General features: G+C 45.0%; 1 protein-coding gene across 1 annotated transcript in view; it reads right to left on the bottom strand.

Moving 5' to 3' along the window:
* IDO2 (indoleamine 2,3-dioxygenase 2) overlaps nt 1–13358 on the bottom strand; it is a 91025-nt gene extending 77667 nt beyond the window's left edge. Inside the window, exons 1-2 of the mRNA XM_082256022.1 lie at nt 13230–13358; nt 7221–7316 (exon numbers count right to left, since the gene is read on the bottom strand). Of these exons, the coding sequence (XP_082112148.1) occupies nt 7221–7316; nt 13230–13298 (165 nt within the window). The 5' untranslated portion in view covers nt 13299–13358. The remainder of the gene's footprint in view (nt 1–7220; nt 7317–13229) is intronic.
* Between the last annotated feature and the right edge of the window lie 9488 nt (nt 13359–22846).

The following is a 22846-nucleotide window of genomic DNA, read 5'->3' as shown; positions in this document are numbered from 1 at the left end:
GTGGCAGTGATCAGGGACAGTATGACTGGTGTGGCAATGATGAGGGACAATATGACAGGTGTGGCAATAATCAGGGACAATATGATTGGTGTGGCAGTGATCAGGGACAATATGATTGGTGTGGCGGTGATCAGGGACAATATATCTGGTGTGGCAGTAATCAGCGACAATATGACTGTGTTGCGGTGATCAATCACAAAATGACTGATGTGGCAGTGATCAGGAACACTGGGACTAGTGTCGCAGTGATCAAGGACACTGTAACTGATGTTGCAGTGATCAGGGAGAGTATGACTGGTGTTGCGGTGATCAGGGACAGTATGATTGGTGTGGCGGTGATCAGGGACAGTATGACTGGTATGGCCTGTGATCAGGGACAGTATGACTGGTGTTGCAGTGATCAGGGACAGTATGACTGATGTGGCGGTGATCAGGGACAGTATGACTGGTGTGGCAGTGATCAGGGACAGTATGACTAGTGTGGCAGTGATCAGGGACACTGAATGGTGAGGTGGTGTTTAGGGACATTGTGAGTGGGTGGCGGTGATAAGGGACACTGACTGACAAACCTGATCTGGTGACATTGTACTGCTGTGGTGATGATCATAGATAATGACTAGCAGCACTGACATACAGTGATTTCAAAGCAGCCAGCCACTGTATACGATCACCGCCACAGCAGTACGATGTCACCATAGCGACACTGCATTTGCTCGGGTGACAGTACGTTAAAAAAAAAAAATGTACCCAAATTTTTTTTTAATTAACATTTTCTTTTTACAATTATTTTTTTAAATTCAACTCTCAACAGAGAAGCCTTAACCTATTGACTGTGCGCTCTGCGAGCGATTATTCCGCGAAGTGCAGAGAAAGTTTAGGTGTTAGGCGAGTACCTGAATAGGCAATGTTTAGGCCAAACTTATGCTCATCCCAAACCGTTCACCCATTCCTAGTGGTGCCTGAACACTGTAAACCCTCACAGTTACTCTTGCTGGTCGCAGAAACAAGCCCTGCTGTTAAAATTTGAAAAAAAAAAAAATTGGAATTCCATGTACTTGTCATATAGGTGCAGAAAAATTGGGCCTTGGATATTGGTGGTGCCTGAACACTGTAACCCCTCACAGTTACTCTTGCTGGGCACAGAACCAGGCCCTGCTGTAAGAATGTGAAAAAAATAATGAATTACATGCACCTGTCATACAGGTGCAAACAAATTGTGCCCTAAACCAAAAACATTGTTGGAAGCTAGCATAATCAAGCTTCAGGAATAGGATAGACAGCATAGGCAATCTTCAAGGAATCCCAGATCCCTAGCAAACTCAAACAGTTACATCAGCATCAGGGGGGTTGACAGCTGCTGTTGATCCAGGACTGATTCATTTTGATAAATGTCAGCCGGTTAACAGGGTCTGTGGACAGATGCATTTTTTTTATCTGTCACAAATCCTCCAGAAGCACTGAATGTCCATTCAGAAAGCACGCTGGAAGCAGGACAGGCCAGTATCTTGATTGTAGATTGAGCAAGTTCTGGCCAGTGGGACCCAGTAACCCAGTGGATAATCAGTTGGAAAGGTCTCCAAGTCTGCTCTTGGGCCTCAGATAATCCTGCACCATATGATTCAGACACTGCCAATTGCTGCTTAAACCTAACAGCCCTGGGCGCTATGGATTAAAGAATTGTTTAAAGGCATCGGTAAGCCAGCCACCTTCTTTGCGGCTTCTCCTTTGACCAAACGAAGCCTCAGAAACATGTTGTCCAGGAAATGGTAACCTCCCAGTGTCTGGATAGGTGGCACACAAATTTGTCTTCAAGGTGTCCTCAAGATCTTTCATCCTCTGCTCCCTCTGAAAAGGCAGGATAAGCTCTGCAACTTTACCCTTGTAACGTTGATCAAGAAGGGTTGCCAACCAGTAATGATTCCTCTCCTTGATACCACGAATCCTCAGGTCCTTTCACAGGCTTTGCAGCATCAGGGAGCCCATGCAGCGTAAGTTTGAGGAGGCATGAGATTCTGAGTCCTCTGGGTCATTAAGGATGACATTGTCAGGAGCAACCTCTCCCCGGCAACATACAAATCCTGGGGTTTCAGGGGAATAAAAACCATCCCTTGAAGACTGCTGTATTTTATCCTCTACATCCATGCTGCCACAACCCTCCTCTTCCTCCTGTGTGTTTTGTGGCCCCGCAGGAATGGTATCTACATAAAGGGGGCCTTGTGAGGAAAGGAAGTCCTCCTCTTCCTCCTGCTGTTCTGCCTCAAGTGCCCTGTCCATGATTTCACAAAGCATGTGCTCCAGCAGGAGGACTATAGGGATTGTATCACTGATGCATGCATCGTTACGGCTCACCATCCTTGTGGCCTCCTCAAATGGTGACAGGACAGTGCATGTATCCTTTATCAGCAGCCACTGGAGTGGCGAAAAGAAGCAAAGCTCTCCTGAGCCTGTCCTTGTGCCATACTACTCATTGATGGCCCTCTGGTGCATGTGTCAGCCGCTGCAGCATTGCCAATGTGGAGTTCCACCTAGTGGGTATATCACAAATGAGGCGGTTGGTGGGCAGGATGAATTCCCATTAAATGTCAGCCAGCCAAGCACTGGCATTGTATGACCACCGGAAATGGCCAGACTTTTTTGACCTGCTTCAGAAGATCTTGTAAGCCTGGGTACCTGTTCAAGAATTGCTGCATGGAACATGTGTCAAGTGTCCCTGTCGGAGGGCGGAGAGAAGGTTGGTGCCATTGTCGCATACAACCATTCCTGGTTCAAGCTGCCGTGGCATCAACTACCTCTGAGCCTGCCCCTGCAGAGCTGACAGAATCTCTGCCCCGGTGTGGCCTCTGTCCCCTAGACAGACCAACTGAAGCACTGCATCACATCTTTTAGCCTGACTGCTTGCATAGTCCCTTGAATACCTTAAGAGGCACTGCAGGTTCATGGGAAAATTCAGCATAAGAGGCCAAGGAGGAAAAGGAAGAGGAAGGGGTGGAGCAGACAGATGTGGCAGAATCACCACCAGCTTTTTGACCAGCTTTTTGGAGGCGCTGTGGTGGAACAAGCTCCAGAAATGGACCCTGTCCTGCATCCTTCCCAGCTGCCAGCAGAGTTACCCAGTGCATCGTGAAGGAAAAGTAACGCCCCTGACCATGCCTGCTGAACCATGAGTTAGCATTAATGTGAACCTTCCTGCTAACTGCTCTGTCCAACAAGGCCAAAACATTGCTTCCATATGATGGTACAGAGCTGGAATGGCCTTACGTGAAAAGAAATTTCTTTTTGGAACCAGCCGCTGTGGTACAGCACATTCACGAAAGGGGTCAAAGTCTAACACATGAAAAGGCAGCAGTCGTAGTGCCAGCATTTAGACGCTGACCATGTGGATGGCTGGGACTGTATTTTTTTTTTTACGGTTCAACAACTGGAGTAGCGAAGTTTGCCTGGTGGTGAAATCAACAGGTTGTGTGCTGCTAGTAGATTGGGTGAAAGTAGCTTAGGCACCCATTGTTATACCATCATCCATCTCCGTGCAGGTATTTGAGAAGACTTGAGTTATAGTAAAGGTAGAGATCCCAGATGAGGAGCAAGTCTGCATTTTTTTATGATGTGGGTCTTTCAGGCACTGTTGCCAACAGGCTGCATGGCAGGGTGTCATATGTCTTGTCAAGCATGTGGTGCCCAAATGGCTGGTGTTTTGGCCAGGCTTGATCCGCTTCAGACAGAGATTTCAAACAGCAACACTGTGGTCTGCAGCACTTGTTAAAAAAAGCCAACACCAATAAACTTTTGGATGTTAGCAGCGCCCTGCGCCTGTGGAGCTCTGTGGTGTGATGCAATAGGGTGGCTGCCCTTAAGCTTGCCCCTGGAGGACATCCTGCATCCTTGGAGTTGTGCCGCCTCCTCAGAGTTGTGCCGCCTCCTCCTCCTCACTTTCCTCCTCTATTCTCTCAGGTACCCAAGTACAGTTAGTGACCTCATCATCCCCTCCCTCTTCGTCACTGGAGCAAACTTGGCAGTATGCTGCAGCTTGGGGAAAATGACTGCTAGTTTCTTGTCCGTCATTGTCACCCCCTTCTCTCTAGGCTCACGTTATTCCCTTCCTCTACCCAGGAACCAACATCGGAGCATTCAAATTGCTGGGCATCCTCCAGCATCATGTAACTGACACTATGATCAAATAATTCAGGTGACTCCTCCATGCATGATGGTGTGGCTTTGGAAGGAGTAACTGTGGACAAGGAGCCTGTGGAATAGGCCGCTTTGGCAGCGGCAGTGGAAGGCAATCTAGTATGAGCCTGGGTGACAGAGGATGAGGACAGCTTAGTTATCCACACCACCAACTCTTCTGCATGTTGTGGCTCAATACCATGGCCGGCACCGGAAAAAAAGGACAAGCGTGCCCCACCTGCAGAGGATGCACCGTGTCCGTGACCACCACTTTTCACTGTGGACACAGGGACTTCTTGCCCTCTTTTAGTGCCCTGAGTGTCTGCCTCTCCTTGTTGGCCTTTCGGACATGATAGGTTTTTTTTTGGGGGGGGTTTTATAACTTTTTATTATAGAATGTGGGATGGAAATATGATGCTTGGGTGCAATACTTTTGTGCTTGGTGCACTATCAACCATTTTAATATTGTTTTTTATTTTTTGGAGGGGATTTTTATAACTTTTTATTATAGAGTGTGAGAAAAGAATATGGTGCTTGGGTGCAATACTTTTGTACTCGGTGCACTATAAACCGTTTTATTATAGTTTTTTTTTTTTTAATAAAGAAAAACTTAAAGCCAAAAAAAAGAAAACCCCTCCAGATGCATTCATTCTTCATCTATTCCTATGACGTAAAAGGGGGGACAGCAATTATGCCCTAAATAAAATTAGTGCTGCTGCGCCACCAAAACAAAAGAAAACCCATGCTAATGTAGAAGGAATGGCACCTGCAACACAGAAGGGGGACAGCAATTATGCCCTAAATATTATTAGTGCTGCTGTGCCACAAAAAAAATTTAAAAAAACCTGCTGACACAGAAGGAATAGCACCTGTGATGCAGAATGGGGGACAGCAATTATGCCCTAACTATTATTAGAGCTGCCGTGCCACGACAAAAATAAAAAAAACACTGTTGACACAGAAGGAATAGCACCTGCGACACAGAAGGGGGAACAGCAATTATGCCCTAAATATTATTAGTGCTGCTGTGCCACGAAAAAAAAAAAAAAACACTGTTGACGCAGAAGGATTAGCACCTGCGACACAGAAGGGGGAGTACTAATATTGTAGCAACAGAACCTGATGCTGCAAAAAATAAATAAAAAATAAAAATAAATTGAAAAGAAAAGTAAAAGTCAATAAAAAAAAATGGGATCAGTGTGGTGACAAAGACTTGTTGTATACACCAACACTTCAGTGGCCCCACTACACTGTGTTACATAGGAATCACAGCACAGCACTACACTGACTGCACTAAACTGTGTTGCACAAGAATCAGCACAGCACTACACTAAACTGACTACAGTACACTGTGTTACACAAGATGAATCAGCACAGCACTATACTACACTGACTGCACTACACTGTGTTACACAAGAATCAGCTCTACATTACACTGACTGCATTAAACATGAAAGTACAATCCACTAACTACCCTGCGTAATCTCCACTCCTAACACAGTGTGTTAGGAGTGGAGATTACGCAGGGTAGTTAGTGGATTGTACTTTCATGTTTAATGCAGTCAGTGTAATGTAGAGCTGATTCTTGTGTAACACAGTGTAGTGCAGTCAGTGTAGTATAGTGCTGTGCTGATTCATCTTGTGTAACACAGTGTGTTAGGAGTGTGTTAGGAGTGGAGATTACGCAGGGTAGTTAGTGGATTGTACTTTCATGTTTAATGCAGTCAGTGTAATGTAGAGCTGATTCTTGTGTAACACAGTGTAGTGCAGTCAGTGTAGTATAGTGCTGTGCTGATTCATCTTGTGTAACACAGTGTACTGTAGTCAGTTTAGTGTAGTGCTGTGCTGATTCTTGTGCAACACAGTTTAGTGCAGTCAGTGTAGTGCTGTGCTGTGATTCCTATGTAACACAGTGTAGTGCACTACACTGACTGCACTAAACTGTGTTGCACAAGAATCAGCACAGCACTACACTAAACTGACTACAGTACACTGTGTTACACAAGATGAATCAGCACAGCACTATACTACACTGACTGCACTACACTGTGTTACACAAGAATCAGCTCTACATTACACTGACTGCATTAAACATGAAAGTACAATCCACTAACTACCCTGCGTAATCTCCACTCCTAACACACTACACAGGGCTGCCGTGTAAGCAGCCTTATATAGTGTGGGGTGTGGACTTAGCCCCTGAGCCTTGATTGGCTAAAGGCACCCTGCCATTGGCCACTCATGGCTCTGATAGGACATTGTGATGTGATTGACAGAAGCATACAGGTCAGGTGCATGCTTTGGCCAATCACAAGCAATCACGCAGTTCATTATGGGGCACTCATCGGCGGAAAAACTTCCTGCCAAGTACCCTGGGTATTCGTGTGTTCAGGAAACACAGGAACACTCGATGTTCGAGTCAAACTTTCGTTCGACTCGAACATATAGCCAATCACTATTGAGAAAAGAAAAGGGTGTTGGGCGCTTCTGACCAAGCCAGAAAGGAGAAACAGGGGGACGCTTGAGAAAGGAGCTGAGTGCGCATGCTCCGAAACGCGTTGCGTCATTTCCGGGAGCTTGCGTTCCATCGTGGCTTCCGCTGTAACCATCCCTCCGGACCAGCTTCCTGTGACGTCACCTCCGGGCCGGTGGACGGCCGGATTGTGCGGCTGGACTTGCTGAGAAACGGACTGAAGCTTACCTCAGTGTAAGATACTATGTTAATTGTTGTGCAATAAATATATGGTTGATTACATGGCGCCTGTTTTTCTCTTCACAATCACTATTGAGAAGGTACATGTACACTTTTCTGAAAGGAACTTTTTTATTTTATATTCAGCTATAATTTGAAAGTACAGCATTTACCCCACTGTGTTAGAGAAAACAGCTCCCAAAGCCCATCCCTCACAATATACTTCTTCATTGCCTTCCTTATGTCCAAAACGAGAAATAAATGGTTCTTCACATTTCAACCACATGTCTGCAATAAGGCGAACGTGTTCAACAAAAAACTGTAGTATGATTGGTTTTATTGGATTTAAGGTGATAACACTCACCTGATGGACTGCATCTCGTAGTTTTTTGGATTCAGTCAAGGCAGCCAAATGTTCTGCAATATCCATCCAAGGTTTGTAGTAGTCAGGAAGTTTATCCTGTATCAGAAGGAATGGGAAATAATTCATTATTACAAAAAATGCAAGCGAGTGACTGGCAAGGAGAGAGCACAATATGGCGGATGTTCAGAGCTCAAGGCATAAGTACACTGTAATGTTCAAAAGACACAACAGGTACAAGGATACATGTGTAGCCAGGTGCTTGGCTAAGAATGAGCATGAAAGAAAGACTGGCTGTGGCTGCTCTCTGTAGTTGCTCACCTGCAGTACTGAACTGGTTAGCAGCAAATGCAATATCAGCAAGAAGAGGGAGCTGCTGAGCAGGAAGAGTTCAATAGACTGTCAGGCAGCACCTTACCATGGCAACTGTAGTCCTTAGGAGAGACTATTGTGTAATCAAGAGTTTTTGAACTTCATTCTTCAGAGATAGGTTACCAAGAGGAGGGGATAGGTTACCAAGAGCTGCATTTTCCCAGGCTGTCCAGGACACAGCTTCCTCTTGCCATGATGGAGACCGGAGAGTGCACATTACTGTCCAGCAGTGGCAGCTGGTGCTCAAAAATTTTGGGGGGGGGGCGCAAACAGAAAAATGTAATAGGCATTGCTTCGCGGCAAAAAGCACGGCAAACAATTGCGTGAATTTGAGGTTACACAAGTGTGAAAGGGGCCTTCAGTAATCAAGGTACAGTGCCTTGAAGCAACAATAGATCCCCCAGAACAATAGACCCGAGCAACAATAGATCCAACAGCAAAGATAGACTACTTGTCACAAAATACCTCCCCCTCCAGCAACAATGGCACCACCCAAACAACAATAATAGATATCCCAGTAGCCAGCATCAATAGACCCTACAGCAGAGCCCTGGGGGTGTAGGAGAGCCCTGGGGGTGTAGGGGGTGTAGGAGAGCCCTGGGGGGTGTAGGAGAGCCCTGGAGGGTGTAGGGGGTGTAGGAGAGCCAAGGGGGGCGTAGGAGAGCTCTGGGGGGTGTAGGGGGTGTAGGAGAGCCCTGGGGGTGTAGGGGGTGTAGGAGAGCCCTGGGGGGTATAGGAGAGCCCTGGGGGTGTAAGGGGATGTAGGAGAGCCCTGGGGGTGTAGGAGAGCCCTGGGGGGGGAGAGCCCTGGGGGGGGAGAGCACTGGGGGATGTTGGAGAGCAGTTGGGTTGAGGAGCCCCGGGGCTGGTCAGAGAGCACTGGGGGTCAGTAAAAAGACACTGGATAAGAGGAGCAGTAGAGGCGGCTGCATTTTGAAGAATCAAGCTCTGCATTTCCTTCTGCAGCCTCAGAATGCCTGCTTCTCCTCATCCCCCTCCTATAGGCTTTCAGAGAATGCAGAAGGAAATGTAGAGCTTGATTCTTCTAAATGCAGCCGCCTCGTCATTCCTCCTACCCAGGCTCACAAGGGGGCGGCGGCCACACTCACGGTTCTCTCTAATCCAGGATCTTTGGTGCCTGCAGCAGCTGCCTCCTCTAGCTCCTCTCCCCTTCATGGTCACGCTGAACCCATCGAGAGGCTGGATGAGAGGCTGTGACGCCCGGCCAAAGCACCGCCCCTATGATGTTGGACGTCCTGATTGGTCCAGGCTGGACCAATCACAGGACGGCAATAGTGAATGGGAGTGTCCGGGGCGCATCGCTCTGCGCCCTGAGGACACTCTAAAGGACGGCCAATCACATCAAAAGTAAAGAGGCACATGATGCCTAAACCCCCACCCCTCCCATAGCCAGCAATGTGTCCGGCGCCCCGCTGCAATAATAAAGGTACACTTTTTTTTTAATTCTAATTTCACTGTGACTAGCCTTGGGGGGGAGGCGCCACTGCGCCCCTTATTGACTAGCCGCCACTGCTGTCCAGTGTACACCATCACTGCTGCATATTGATGGCCTGAGCGGGATCTGTAGTGCTGAGTTTGGAGGTCCCGACAGACAGAGCCACCTGGGTGCAGGACAGAGAGTGGACCAAGGTAAACAGCTGCAATATACTTGGGACTGGTGAGCTGCTGTGGGGATTTACTATCTGCTGCTAGGGAAACTAAGCCCTTTAGGGAACTGATCATACAGAAATATAATAGCCTTTTTGCTGCCTGCAGGCTTGACTGGGACAGTGCTCATGTGCAGCAGCCAAACCACTGGAATCCATCGCTAGCTGGCTAAAGAGTTAAGACTAAAGACTGTCCCTTTACAGCTGCTACACAGAGACCTTTCCCTATTGTTTTTGGCTAAGAGGTACCTCTCAGGGGACATTGCATCTTATCCTAGCCATTCTCCTAGAGTGCACTCTAAACCAGTTAAGGAACTATTATTTACATTGCAGTTAATGCTAATTTGCACTGTTTATTTCTGACTTTGTTGATTTTTGAGTTAATTCCAGTCTAGTAGTACAGAACCCTGAGTTATTTTGGCATGGTAATAATACGGTCTAGCGGACTGTGTCTGAACCAACATTTGTTATGTTCTGTGATGCTTAACCGGTTCCCGACGCCGATTTACTGCGGCAGTGTGGCTCTCCTGCGCAAACCGACATAGACCTACATAGGTTGTGTGCCTGCATCTAGGGGGTGAGCGCACCACTCGGGCAGCAGGGATTTCGATTCACAGAGCAGGTGGCTCCGATTGCCGTCTGACACCCGTGATCGTTACCCGCTGAGAGAGCTGACCGTTTTTCTCTCTGGAATGATCACAGAGCCCTTGTGATCCTGCTATATAGGATCACAGGTCTCTGTGATCATTTCACAAGGCACGCCCCCCACAATTAGAATCACTCCCCTAGGCTCACATTTAACCCCTTGATCACCCATAGTGTTAACCCCTTCCCTGCCAGTGTCATTATTACAGTAGCAGTGCATATTATTAGCACTGATTACTGTAGTAATGTCACTGGTCCCCCCCCCCAAAAGTGTAAAAAATGTCAGTTAGGGGTCCGATCTGTCCGCCGCAATGTCGCAGTCATGCAGTAAAAAATCACAGATCGCCACCATTACAAGTAAAAAAAAAAAACAATAAAAATTACATAAATCTTTCCCGTAGTTAGTAGACGCGATAACTTTTGTGCAAACCAATCAAAATACACTTATTGCGATTTTTTTTACCAAAAAATATGTAGCAGAAAACAGATTGGCCTAAAATGTTAAAAAATTTTGATTTTTAAATTATTTTTTTGAGAATGTTATATAGCAGAAACGGAAAAATATTGTTTTTTTCCAGAATTGTCGCTCTTTTTTTGTTTATAGAGCAAAAAATAGAAATTGCAGAGGTGATCAAATACCAGTAAAAGAAAGCTCTATTTGTGGGGAAAAAGGGACATCAATTTTATTTGGGTACAGCGTCGCACAAACCGCGCAACTGTCCGTTAAAATAACAAAGTGCAGAATCGCAAAATATGGCCTGGTCATTAAGGGGGAAAATCTTTTGGTTCAGAAGTGGTTAAACCATCATTTTTGGTAACCTGTACCAATACATTGAGTTAATTTACCACTAAACCGTCTTGTGTCTATTTCCTGATGCTAATTCACAGGCGAGTTAAGGTACCTATTTACCCTTCTCAGTAAGTAACTTGAGAAAGAACTGGGGGTACACTAGGAATCTTCTCAGGAGACCAGGGACACAAGGAAGAACTAGCAGACTTCTCAGGAAGCCAGGGATGTGAGGAAGCACTGGGGGTACACTAGAAATCTTCGCAGGAAGCCAGGGATGTGGGGAAACACTGGGGATAGACTATAAATCTTCTCAGGAAGCCAGGGACATGAGAAAACCCTGGGGGTACACTAGGAAGCTTCTCAGGAAGCCAGGGATGTGAGGAAACACTGGGGGTACATTAGAAATCTTCTGACGAAACCAGGGACATGGGGAAACACTGGGGGGTACACTAGAAATATTCTCAGGAAGCCAGGAACATGGGGAAACACTTGGGTACACTAGAAATCTTCTCAGGAAGCCAAGGACATGAGGAAACACTGGGTGTATGCTAGAAACCCTTTCAGGAAGCCAAGGACATGAGGAAACACTGGGGGTACACTAGGAATCTTCACAGGAAGCCATGGACATGGGGAAACACTGGGGGTACACTAGAACTCTTCTCAGGAAGCCAGGGACACGGGGAAACACTTGGGGTACACTAGAAATCTACACAGGAAGCCTGGGACATGGGGAAACACTTGGGGTACACTAGAACTCTTCTCAGGAAGCCAGGGACACGGGGAAACACTTGGGGTACACTAGAAATCTACACAGGAAGCCTGGGACATGGAGAAACACTTGGGGTACACTAGAACTCTTCTCAGGAAGCCATAGACACAATACTTTTTTTTACTAGGACACACAGGGGGCACTAGGAATCTTCTCCACTAGGAAAGAAGGGGGACACTAGGAAACATCTTGGATATTACTTGGCACACTAGCTGTTGCTCAGGCAAAGCCTAAAGGAATGAGCCGAGCTTAAGCCTAGTACAATGTCAGGCCACATTGGCTGGTTCAATAGAAACCGGCTGACAATCGGCCCATGTGCACTGCAGTTGGGCCAGCTTCTGTCGAAGGGGCATGACCGAAAAAGATCTGCCGATTGGCTCACGATCAACGTCTCAGCCAATGACTGACAGCGCTGACTGGAGTGGCTTGACGGGGGGGAGTGTGTCCCTCTTTCAGCACACAATAGCACAGCAGGGGAGATCGCTGTGCCAACGTTGGATAGTTGGTACAGTGGCTCCTCCTGAGCCGTCAGGTTTTTTTCTTCAGCCCTGCTAGGTTGAATGAAAAAAAAAACGACTAGTGCGAACTAGGCTTAAAGAGGAAGTAAAGTCCCAAAAAAAAAAAACGAGAAAAAAAAAGCCCTGTAAAGAGAAAGGCATAATGAGCTAGTATGCATCGCATACTAGCTCATTATGAAGTACTTACCTTAAAACGAAGCCCCCGCCGTGCCGCCCACTCAGCGACAGGACGGCCGTCCTACTTCCGGGTTCGCGTCCTCCGGCCATCTGATTGGCCGGAGGCGCGATTACCTCACTCCCGCGCCTGCGCGCGGGAGCCGCTGTTCACGGCACTGAGCTCTGAAGGAACGGCACGGGTGGCTGTTCCTTCAGAGCGCATGCGCCGATGATGTCATCAGCAGTATGCACTCTAAATATCTCCTAAATGGTGCAAGTTTGGGAGATATTTATAGCACCTATAGGTAAGCTTTAATATAGGCTTACCTATAGGTAAAAGTTTGTGAGGTGGGTTTACAACCTCTTTAAAATAGAAAGATAGATGACCTGAGCATGTAGCAAATTGAAACAAAAGGTGGTTAACCAGTCTTGAATCTGAGTCTTGAAGTTTTGTAAGAAAACAGGTAGCAGCAGAACCTGCTGGTCCTTGAAAATAGACAAGACAGATCTGTGACACCAGGTATGGTATATGCAAACAATGGTCCAAATTTCACCAAAACATTTTTTTTTTTTGCTATTTTAGATAGCGGAAAGGAAGGTTTATACCCCCAGTCAGTTTTTGTGCAATTTGTGTTCCACTGGGAAGATATCCCTTCACTTCCTGTCCCACAGCCAAAACAGGGAGTGAACCTGAACTAGCACCCCCATTGGAAGATTTTCCCTCTATTCCTGTTCTGCCTTTCAAAGACTGGCAGATGTAAACGGACTTGTGCCCGTTTAAACCTGCCTACCTTCGGTCCGATCTGGTCTGCTAAAAAAACAGAAGGGGATCCATCCTTCTCCATCAGATCGGATCGAAGGGCAATCGGGTGTAATTAAACAGTGGAATCGGTTAATTTCCAGCTACCCATATAACACAGCAGGCTCTGTCCTTGCCCACTCTGCATAAACTGAGCGTACACAGAGAGTTCATCTGCCCGCTCTGCTCTGATAAGCAGGGAATCCGAAAACAGATCTTCTGCTGACCTCAACTGAGTCCACCGAATTTAAAAGGGGCCTTAGTTATATTTTAAGCTTAAAAAAAGTTTTTCTCACCAGAGGGTCCTGCAGGATGAATCCATATTCCTCAGACACATAGCAATCTGCAAGATTTTGCTTTTCCATTTGTCTCCTTAATCCTGCGCACGTATGCTCACCTTGACTGCAAAACAACTTATGACCACCCACCCCCGCCCCCTGTCCTTTTATATGAGGCTGATGTGCCGATGAGACTAAAGGTTCAGAGTCTGAAATCAGTGGTATGTCTGAGGCCAGGACACAAGGAGGATGTACTGTGTCAATATTCAGGAAAGAATTAACAAGGACACCAGGGGGCACCGACCCCTTGGACGGTTTTTTGCTTTGTCATAAAACATGTAATCAAGGTGGATTTTACAATACCCTCCCAACTGTCCTTGATATGGAGGTACTGTCCCGCTTTTAAAATAAAGTCCTTCTGCCTGTATTAAAAATGCACTGTTTATCAAAAAGTGTTTTACAGTGCTAAACCTTACACCCAATTTCTAAATTGTTGCAGTATAGAGGAAAAGTAGTGCTAAAAATTCTCTAGGGGTGTATCTTTGCCAACATACTATTTCTAATATGTGTCCCTCTTTCAAATCTAGAAAGTTGGGAGGTATAGATAGCTGCAATAACCCCAGTATTATTTTAAACATAACTTTAACATAAGTGTGGTCCCAGGCAGCGCATTTGCCATGGGACCACCCTTATGGGCGGCGGGAGAGGTGCCCCTCTTGCCGCTTCCCGGTCATCTTCCCATTTACCAGACCCGTCGGTAGTGGGGAAAATGATCCAGTCCGCTGTCCCCTCAGGCAGGAAGTCGAGTGAGGGCAAGATGGCCCTCACTCGACTCCATGGCCTTGGAGGACCAGAGCCACGTCATACGTCGCTTCCTAGCAACAGATTTAAAGAGCCCATTTTTTTTCATCATGAAAAAAATACTTTATTTTTTTTTTTTTTTTAGTGTAGATGTGAGATCTGATGTCTTTTTGACGCCAGATCTCACATTAAAAAGGTCCTGTCATGCTTATTTCTATTACAAGGGATGTTTACATTCCTTGTAATAGGAATAAAAGTGATAAAAAAAAATAAAAAAATATAAAAAACTGTAAAAATAAAAGATAAAACAAATAGGAAAAACAAAATTAAAGGGCCCCGTCCCCACGGGCTCGTGCACAGAATTCAACGCATACGCTAGTCACGCCCACATACGTAAACAGTGCTCAAACCACGGGTCAGGTATCGCCACGATCCTATAATTTGAGACCTTCTCAAACTCTAAACTGGTAACCTGTAGAAATTTTTAAAGTATCGTCTATGGGGATTTTTAAGTGCCAATGTTTGTCGCCATTCCACGAGCGTGCACAATTTTGAAGCATGACATGTTGGAAATCTATTTAATCGGCGTAACATTATCTTTCACAATATATAAAAAAATTGGGCTAACTTTACTGTTTTGTTATTTTTAATTCACAAAAGTTTATTATTACTCAAAACAGTTGCGTTTGTAAGACCGCTGCGCAAATACGGAGTAATAAAAAATTTTGCAACGATCTCCATTTTATTCTCTAGGGTCTTTGCTAAAAAAATATATCATGTTTGGGGGTTCTAAGTAATTTGCTAGCAAAAAAAAAAAAGTTTTTTTACTTGTAAACAACAAGTGTCAGAAAAAGGCCTGGTCGAGAAGTGGTTAAATAAATTTTTTTTTTCTTTTGTACACTGATCAGCAGAAATATACTCTCCCATTCACGACTCATTTACACAAGATGCATATTTAAACACAGCATAAATGCAGTAAAAACATAGGCGTGCACACAGGCTGTGTTGGATGTGCCTGGGCACTCCCCAGTCACCCCATGTGCATACCTCCCAACTAGCTGTATTGGGTGGGATGGTCCCGGGAATTGAATTAAACCCCGATGTCCCATCAATCCAGGCTGAATCCCAGAGCCGAAAACACGTTTTCCTCTTGGCTCCACTAATTAGCCTAAAGAGGTGAAACGCTACAACGTTCCCCCTCTCTGTGTCTTCCCTGCAGCTGAACTTGTCACAAGCAGCTACAGAAGAATCACTGTTTGTTTATACCAGGGAGGTGGTAGGTAGTAAGAGCTGGCACAGGGGGTAGGGAGGCAGGGCTGTGGTTGGCTTTATAGGGGGAGGGGGTGGGTGCTAAAGGGCAGGGCTATAAGCCAATCACAGTCAATCATAGCTCCGCACCCTATTCTCTTCACAGTGCTCAGGGTACTACAGCTTCACCCCTTCTTCTATTCCTTGGTCCAGTAGTCAGGGCTATGAGCAGCTGTAATTTAGCTCCAGCTACTAGAGGAATAGGTGAAGGGAAGAAGAGTCGGAGCTACAGTACCCCGAGTAGTGTGCACCCTGAGTACTGTGCACCCCAAGTACTGTGCGGAGTCCAGAGGGGAGAATATTGATTTCTCTGAGGTATGCATTTCCTACTTGTGATGGTGGCGGGTATCAGATCCCTGCCCTTCTCACTAACTCGTGACAAAGGACCAACCAATCTCACACCCTGCCGTCACTTACGTAACAATGCCACTCTGAGCTGCACCCTGCACAAAGATTTTCCAGCTTGTGGGACCACAATCTAAATGCCAGCAGGCTGAGAGCGATTGTCACCGGGCTAATTGAGCAATTGACCCTTTCACTGCCACCACCTCTACGTTATGAGCCCAGAGGACGCTCATAATTTTAGAAATACCAATTATGATTTTAGAATAATCGTCTGTAACACGCACTGTCACCACAGACAGGAATATTCAGAGGATTTATTATATACAGTAGTACTCTTCAAGAGACAGGTTCGTTGTTAGTTTGCATTAAGAGCTTAGGGACAAGATTAACACTTTTCAAAATAAAGTTAATAATAAAAAAGGTTAAAATTGGTGCAAATAAAATATTTACAGAAAAAGGTGTTTTCAAATAAATAGAGACATAATTCAGCAATTAGCAAAATAAGGTAGAATTGAGAAGTAAGGATACTTGAATTCAATGTCCTGAGTGTTACCAGAGTTCAGAGTTCAATAGCTGAGCCAGTTGTGATCGGTTCTCAAACTTGATAGATGTTCCTTCTTGATGTTACCTTGAGAACTCCCCTAACAAAGTTTGAGCAAGCTTTTATCTAGGATCAAAGGGGCGTTGACGGATACCCCTGACCAATTAAAACAGAGGGTCAATGGGCTGTCCTGGGTTATGACAAATATCAAGACCTCCTTTGTGGACAGAGTCATGCCACGCTCAATATCTCAAAATATGTAATGGTTACTGCTAGTTTATCATTCAGCATGTCATTTGGCACCAAAAGATACTAAACATGAATACGTGATCACACAGGGAATATCTTATCGCTATCTTCTATTCTATATGTGATAGGGTGGTCATGCATGGTAGCGTCACTCCTGACTGGTTTAAATCACCAAGAGGGGATATCTATGTAGAGGGCAACAAAGACCACTACAACAACACGGGGTACCTATACTAACTGAAGGATCAATAGTCAGACTGGTCTACACCACCAGTCTTGTGTTTACAAGACATTTTACGAATACAGGAGCCTATATATCCTGCCCACTAACAATATTTCTACATACAGCAAGAAATATCGGTATTGCTCAGTCTCTTTGGCCCTGACGAAGCCCGATGCGAAACGCGTTGGCTCATTGGGACCCTCAAACCGAATATCAACAGAGACTTCTTGCACCAACATCAAATTGAAGCATGTATTAGTCCCCTATCAGGGGTATATTTCTGTGTTGTGGTTTTTAATGTTTTTCGGTAAATATATGGGGGATTCATTTCTTTTTTTCTAACAATCCCTCATATACTACAATACACTTTTATGATCAAAATAAATAAAATGTTCAATTTTTTATGAATTATGAATTCTTGGTTTTGCTTTTTTAATTAGGCCCTGAAAACCCATACTTTCTCTATTTTGTGATATAGGGGTCATGCATGGTCTTAATTCGATCGGTATGACATTTCTCATCCAAATATATACTTATTGTTAATGTGTCATCTTCCTGTCTGCATTTATGAATTGTGTATGTATTGTTACATTTTCTAATGAACAGCTTGGCTGCGTGGTATTTATGACACAGTTCTGGTCAACCTTAATGGATTTGCTCAGTTTTACGACCGGCCTGTTCTGGAAGAACAACATCTGGCCAGGTTTCCTGTCTGTGCTGAGATAAGGTTTCTTTGAAGTGCCAGCCCCCTGCATTCCTTAAGTTAATTGAGGTAGGGAGGGAGAAAAATATCACTGAGTGCACATTTGGCCTGCTAGACTGTGTTACTGAAAAAAATGGTTGCCCGTGACAAAATGGTTGCTTGCGACAGATTTTAGTATATCCAGTGCAGGATATCATGACACTACTTCATTTGTATTGTATACCTTTCTAAAGTGTCGTAAAAAAATCTCTGTTATCTTGTACAATTGAAATGTTGAAATGTAATATAATATTCTCATATGTATTTTTTTCATTATATTTAGAATATCACTTGTAACTAAGGGGTTCATAAGTCTCCCGAAGAAGCTATGTTCACATGGCGAAACATGTAGAACTGATACCACCACAAGTGTTTGATTGTTTTTCCATGTTTTTAAATGTTTGTCACATTGTTTAAATAAAAAGTTTTATGTTTTTTTACATATATAAAACTATGAGTTTTTTCTCCATCAATTGGTTCGATTTATATTATCAGCACCTCAAAAGTCCCATAAATCCCTACTCTGAGAATAGAGGTAAGACAAACTGTCACTTTATGTTACTACTGACCACTGAACAATGCCTCACTTAGTACTGACCTCTGAACTCTGTAGTGACGCAGGGCTCAGAAGTGGCTCAGAGACAAAGCACAGCTGACCCGCATAAAAACTGCAGGTACACTGCACTGCTCCCATGATGCAGGGAAACTGCACCTCATCAGTGTGAAAGCACCCTACGGGGGGGGGGGCTAAAAGCATATTTTATGGGTACAGTAAGGCTTGTTTTATGTAACCACACCCCTTCAAGCCCCTCCTTTTGTAAACATAATTTGGCCACACTAACTGTTCGACATGGCTTTGGGCTTTTGAGCTTATGCAATAGGCTGCACACACCTATGAGTACAAATGCATATAAAAGAAAAATGAATGTACTCCAGTGAGCCTAGTTTACACCATTGCAGTCCGTTCAAAAAATGTACGGCATTTTTCCACACCGAAAGGCACTGCAAACACGCTGTAAATGTGTACAAATGGGTGTAAATATAACTTAGTAAAGAAAATAGTTGAAATAAATGAAATAATTATTCCAAAATCCGCAGTGAAAACACACTGCAATGCATGTAAACATACCGAAAACACATAAACGGGCATGCAAAAAGCAGTGAACACATTCTACATGCGCGTTGATGTACGTTAAACGCGTGTTCACAGTGTATTTTTCTTGAGCGTATGTCTGCTTGCATTTCCTGTGAAGTCCCTTTTTTCTTATTATTTCTTTGGGTGTTTGTGTTCTGCGTTGTGTTTACATGTGTTATGTATATTTGCACATTTACAGACGTTTGTGTTGCAAAAAAAAAATGCAGTTTGCTGTACTTTTTGCACTGCAATGCTGTGAACTATGCCCATTAGATAACATGGGTTTTGGACTGTATATGCAGTGGGAATGCATTCAAATACTTATCCCACTGCACCTGGAGTGAATGGGCCCTGAATGTCAAAGTGAAAAAAAATATCTAAAAGTGTTTTCATTTAATGACAATAAAAAAACAAAAAACGGCTAACTGCAGTACACACTCTCCTCAAGTTTATATTTAGTAGATACACTTTTGGCAGCAATTACATTTCACACTCTTTCTCCATATCTCAACAGTGGCTGAGCTCAGCTTTAAGGCTGGCCATACACTATACAATTTTCTTATTCAATTTCCTTTAGATTTACCTTAAACTATGTAGTGCAAGGGCCTGCCTGACTGCATACAAATTGAAAGTGTTTAGGTTTGACCCTATATTACATGGTTTTGGTAAATCTAAAGGAAAGTTGAACAAGAAAATTGTATAGTGTATGGCCAGCCTAAGACATGTGATGAGAGAGTGCACTGCACATGTAGCTTTTTTATCAGGGAGCAAAAACTGAGGCCTGGATGTAAGTCGGGAATGTAAACATTGGGATTATTTCGGCCAGGCTTCATGAAAAGCCCTACAGGCAGTGTTGCCAACCCCCCGGAGTAAAATTTACTGGCAGAATGCCAAAATTTACGGACGGCACCAATTTCTTACTGGCACTGCAAAAATGTACATAACATAGCCGTTTTCAGTGCTAAACCGTGCAAATATGAATAATTAAGCTAAAAAAACATGTAGATAGTGCTATTAGCAATGTGTTTAAGTTAAACAAAAGTCATAAACCATATTTCTCCATTTACATGAAGGTCAGATTAATATAACCCAGCCAGCACAGCGTTCCCCCATATATCAGAGTGTGCAGGATTCCCCCTTACAGTGTAACTCTGACGTAAAAAAGGAATGCTGCAGATCTTGATTTAAGGGGGACTCTGATGTAAGCGGGTGCTCTGGTGACCAGAGACCACCTTATATCAGAGTCCACTGCATTCTACTTTACATCAGAGTTCCCATTACATCAGGGTCTGCAGCATTGCCCTTTACATCAGAGCTCCCTTTTACATCAGGGTCCACAGAGTTCCCCCTTGCACTGTAAGGGGAGAATCCTGCAGACTCTGATGTAGAAAAGAATATCAGGAACTCTGATGTGGGGGGGGAGGGGGAATCTGGTGACCAGAGACCCCCTTCCGCAGATTAATTACACTAAGGTAAGGGGGGAGGGATTCCCTGCTATAAGGGGGAAACCTTTATATTAGTTCCCCCTTACATTATTATATTCACCCAGCCCTTACATCAGTGACCCCCCGTTAGACTGACCTGGCGGCGCTGTCACTTACCTGAGGGTGATCAGAGGTTGCGGACATCATACAGGAGGTGGTTAGAGGCTGTGGACATGATACCAGAGGTGGTCAGATGATGCGGACATGGTACAGGAGTTGGTCAGAGGATGTGCGGACATGGTACAGGAGGTATTCAGAGGCTGCAGACACCCTCATTCCCCCCCAACAGTAGTGTCCTAATCTGCCCCCTTCACCCTCCACATCAGTGTCCACCTCTGCCACCCTTTACATCACCCTCCCACAGCAGAGTCCTCCTCTGCCCACCTTCATATACCCTCTACAGCACTGTCCTTCTCTGCTCCCACTTCAGCCCCCACAGCACTGTCCTTCTCTGCCCCCACAGCACTGTCCTTCTCTGCCCCCACAGCACTGTCCTTCTCTGCCCCCTGCCTTTAGCCCCCCACAGCACAGTGTCCTTCTCCGCCCCACTTCAGCCCCCACAGCTCTGTCCTTCTCTGCCCCCTGCTTTTAGCCCCCCATAGCACAGTGTCCTTCTCTGCCCCCACAGCACTGTGCATTTCTGCCCCCACAGCACTGTCCTTCTCTGCCCTCTGCCTTTAGCCCCCATAGCACAGTGTCCTTCTCTGCCCCCTGCCTTTAGCCCCCATAGCACAGTGTCCTTCTCTGTCCCCTGCATTTAGCCCCCATAGCACAGTGTCCTTCTCTGCCCCCTGCATTTAGCCCCCATAGCACAGTGTCCTTCTCTGCCCCCTGCCTTTAGCCCCCCACAGCACAGTGCCCTTCTCTGCCCCCTGCCTTTAGCCCCCACAGCACTGAGCACTGTCCTTCTCTTGCCCTGCCTGTAGCCCCCAAAGCACTGTCCTTTTCTGCCCCCAATTCAGCCCCTTCAGTACTGTCCTTCTCTGTCCCCGGGACCCCAGCCAGTTCTCACATGAGTCTCCTCTTCTTCTTCTACTGGGCGCAGCCCGCAGCGCCAACAAGACAGTGTCACTGTCTTTTAAAAATGGCGTCAACCGTCGCCAGTTCGTCACTGCGCATGCGCCCATCCAGCCGGAAATAGGTGAGCTTTTCCGAGCCCGACAGGCCATGCGCAGTTGCGTGGCGGCCCCGTTCTGACATCTTTATTAAGGGCAGCCCGAAAATGGGCTAAAATTCACGGGCTGCCCGTAAATCTATGGGCGGTTGGCAACACTGCCTACAGGTATGGCATCTGCATTAGGCATGAGCCTATAGGCAGGTGCAGGTTTTTCTCCATCCAGTAGGTGTCGCTGTGCAAATATACAGATGGAGTGGAGCCCTTAGAGGGAAATTGTTCCCCCAGGGACTCTGTAGGTGTCTCAGAGGTAGCATCTGTCAGATTGGAATTTGCAACCTCTGATGACCACTGGTGGGAGCCTAAAAATTACCAACTACTCTATTGTCTCTAAATCAGTGCCTATAGAAATTGTCTTTAGTCATCACTGCTAATCAAAATATAACATGGTTGGGTGATGGAAGAGGAGCGTCCGATGTCCAAAAAACTTTTACTTGATTTTTTTTTTGTATATTGAAGTTTAAAATTTACAATTTGAGCCAACGCATTTCGGGAGAATTGCATCCCACTTCTTCAGGGCTAGTATTTAAAGAGAAAGATACACGGTAACAATCCATGGCCAGTCCATAGGTTCTACATGAATTATGAAGTAATAAAGCAGAGACATTTGGACAGCAGCACTGTCAGTCGGAGGAGAGGCTATCTTTAGACTTAAGAGATGTAGATGGACCTGAATTTAAGGAGTTATATAGTCAGAAGGTTTTTTATCTTAATCACTTCAGCCCCGGAAGGTTTTATCCCCTTAATGACCAGGCCATTTTTTGCGATTCGGCACTGCGTTGCTTTAAATGACAATTGCGCAATCATGCGACGCCGTACCCAAATACAATTAATGTCCTTTTTTCCCCACAAATAGAGCTTTCTTTTGATGGTATTTGATCACCTCTGCGTCTTTTCGTTTTTGCGCTATAAACAAAAAAAAGAGAGCGTAATTTTGAAAAAAATACCAATATTTTCTACTTTCTGCTATAAAACATTCCCAATAAATGTTTTTTAAAAAAATCTAATTTTTTTTATCAGTTTAGGCCAATTTGTATTCTGCTACATATTTTTGATAAAAAAAATCCCAAAAAGCGTATAATAATTGGTTTGCGCAAAAGTTAACACATTTACAAACTAGCTTGACTATGTACTGCAGTATTGTCTCGGCTAGCTCTCCGAAGGTACTTGGTATGGACTGAATGACTGCCATGCCACCAAAGAAAATAGCTCCATCAGCCAGAACTTTGTCAACTAAACAGTCTTCACATTTGGTTTCCAATAGATCCAGAAGAGCTGACTTTGTTTTAGCAAGCGAACCATCAGCACTAGCTAAAGGATATGAAACAGTTCCCAAAGAGTAGGACAGAATTTCCTGCAGGTCTATCTTTCTACTTTTACTTATGACTAGTGATGTCGCGAACCTAAAATTCGCCGTTCGCGAACGGCGAACGCGAACATCGGCAAATGTTCGCGAACCGGCGAACCGGGCGAACCGCCATAGACTTCAATAGGCAGGCGAATTTTAAAACACACAGGGACTCTTTCTGGCCACAATAGTGATGGAAAAGTTGTTTCAAGGGGACTAACACCTGGACTGTGGCATGCCGGAGAGGGATCACGCAAAAAAAAGTTCTTAAAAATTATAATTTTT

Source organism: Pelophylax lessonae, assembly GCF_965119305.1.
Source record: "Pelophylax lessonae genome assembly, chromosome: 4".
In the NCBI taxonomy this organism is placed as follows: domain Eukaryota; kingdom Metazoa; phylum Chordata; class Amphibia; order Anura; family Ranidae; genus Pelophylax; species Pelophylax lessonae.
This window is presented reverse-complemented; position numbering and strand designations above follow the sequence as displayed.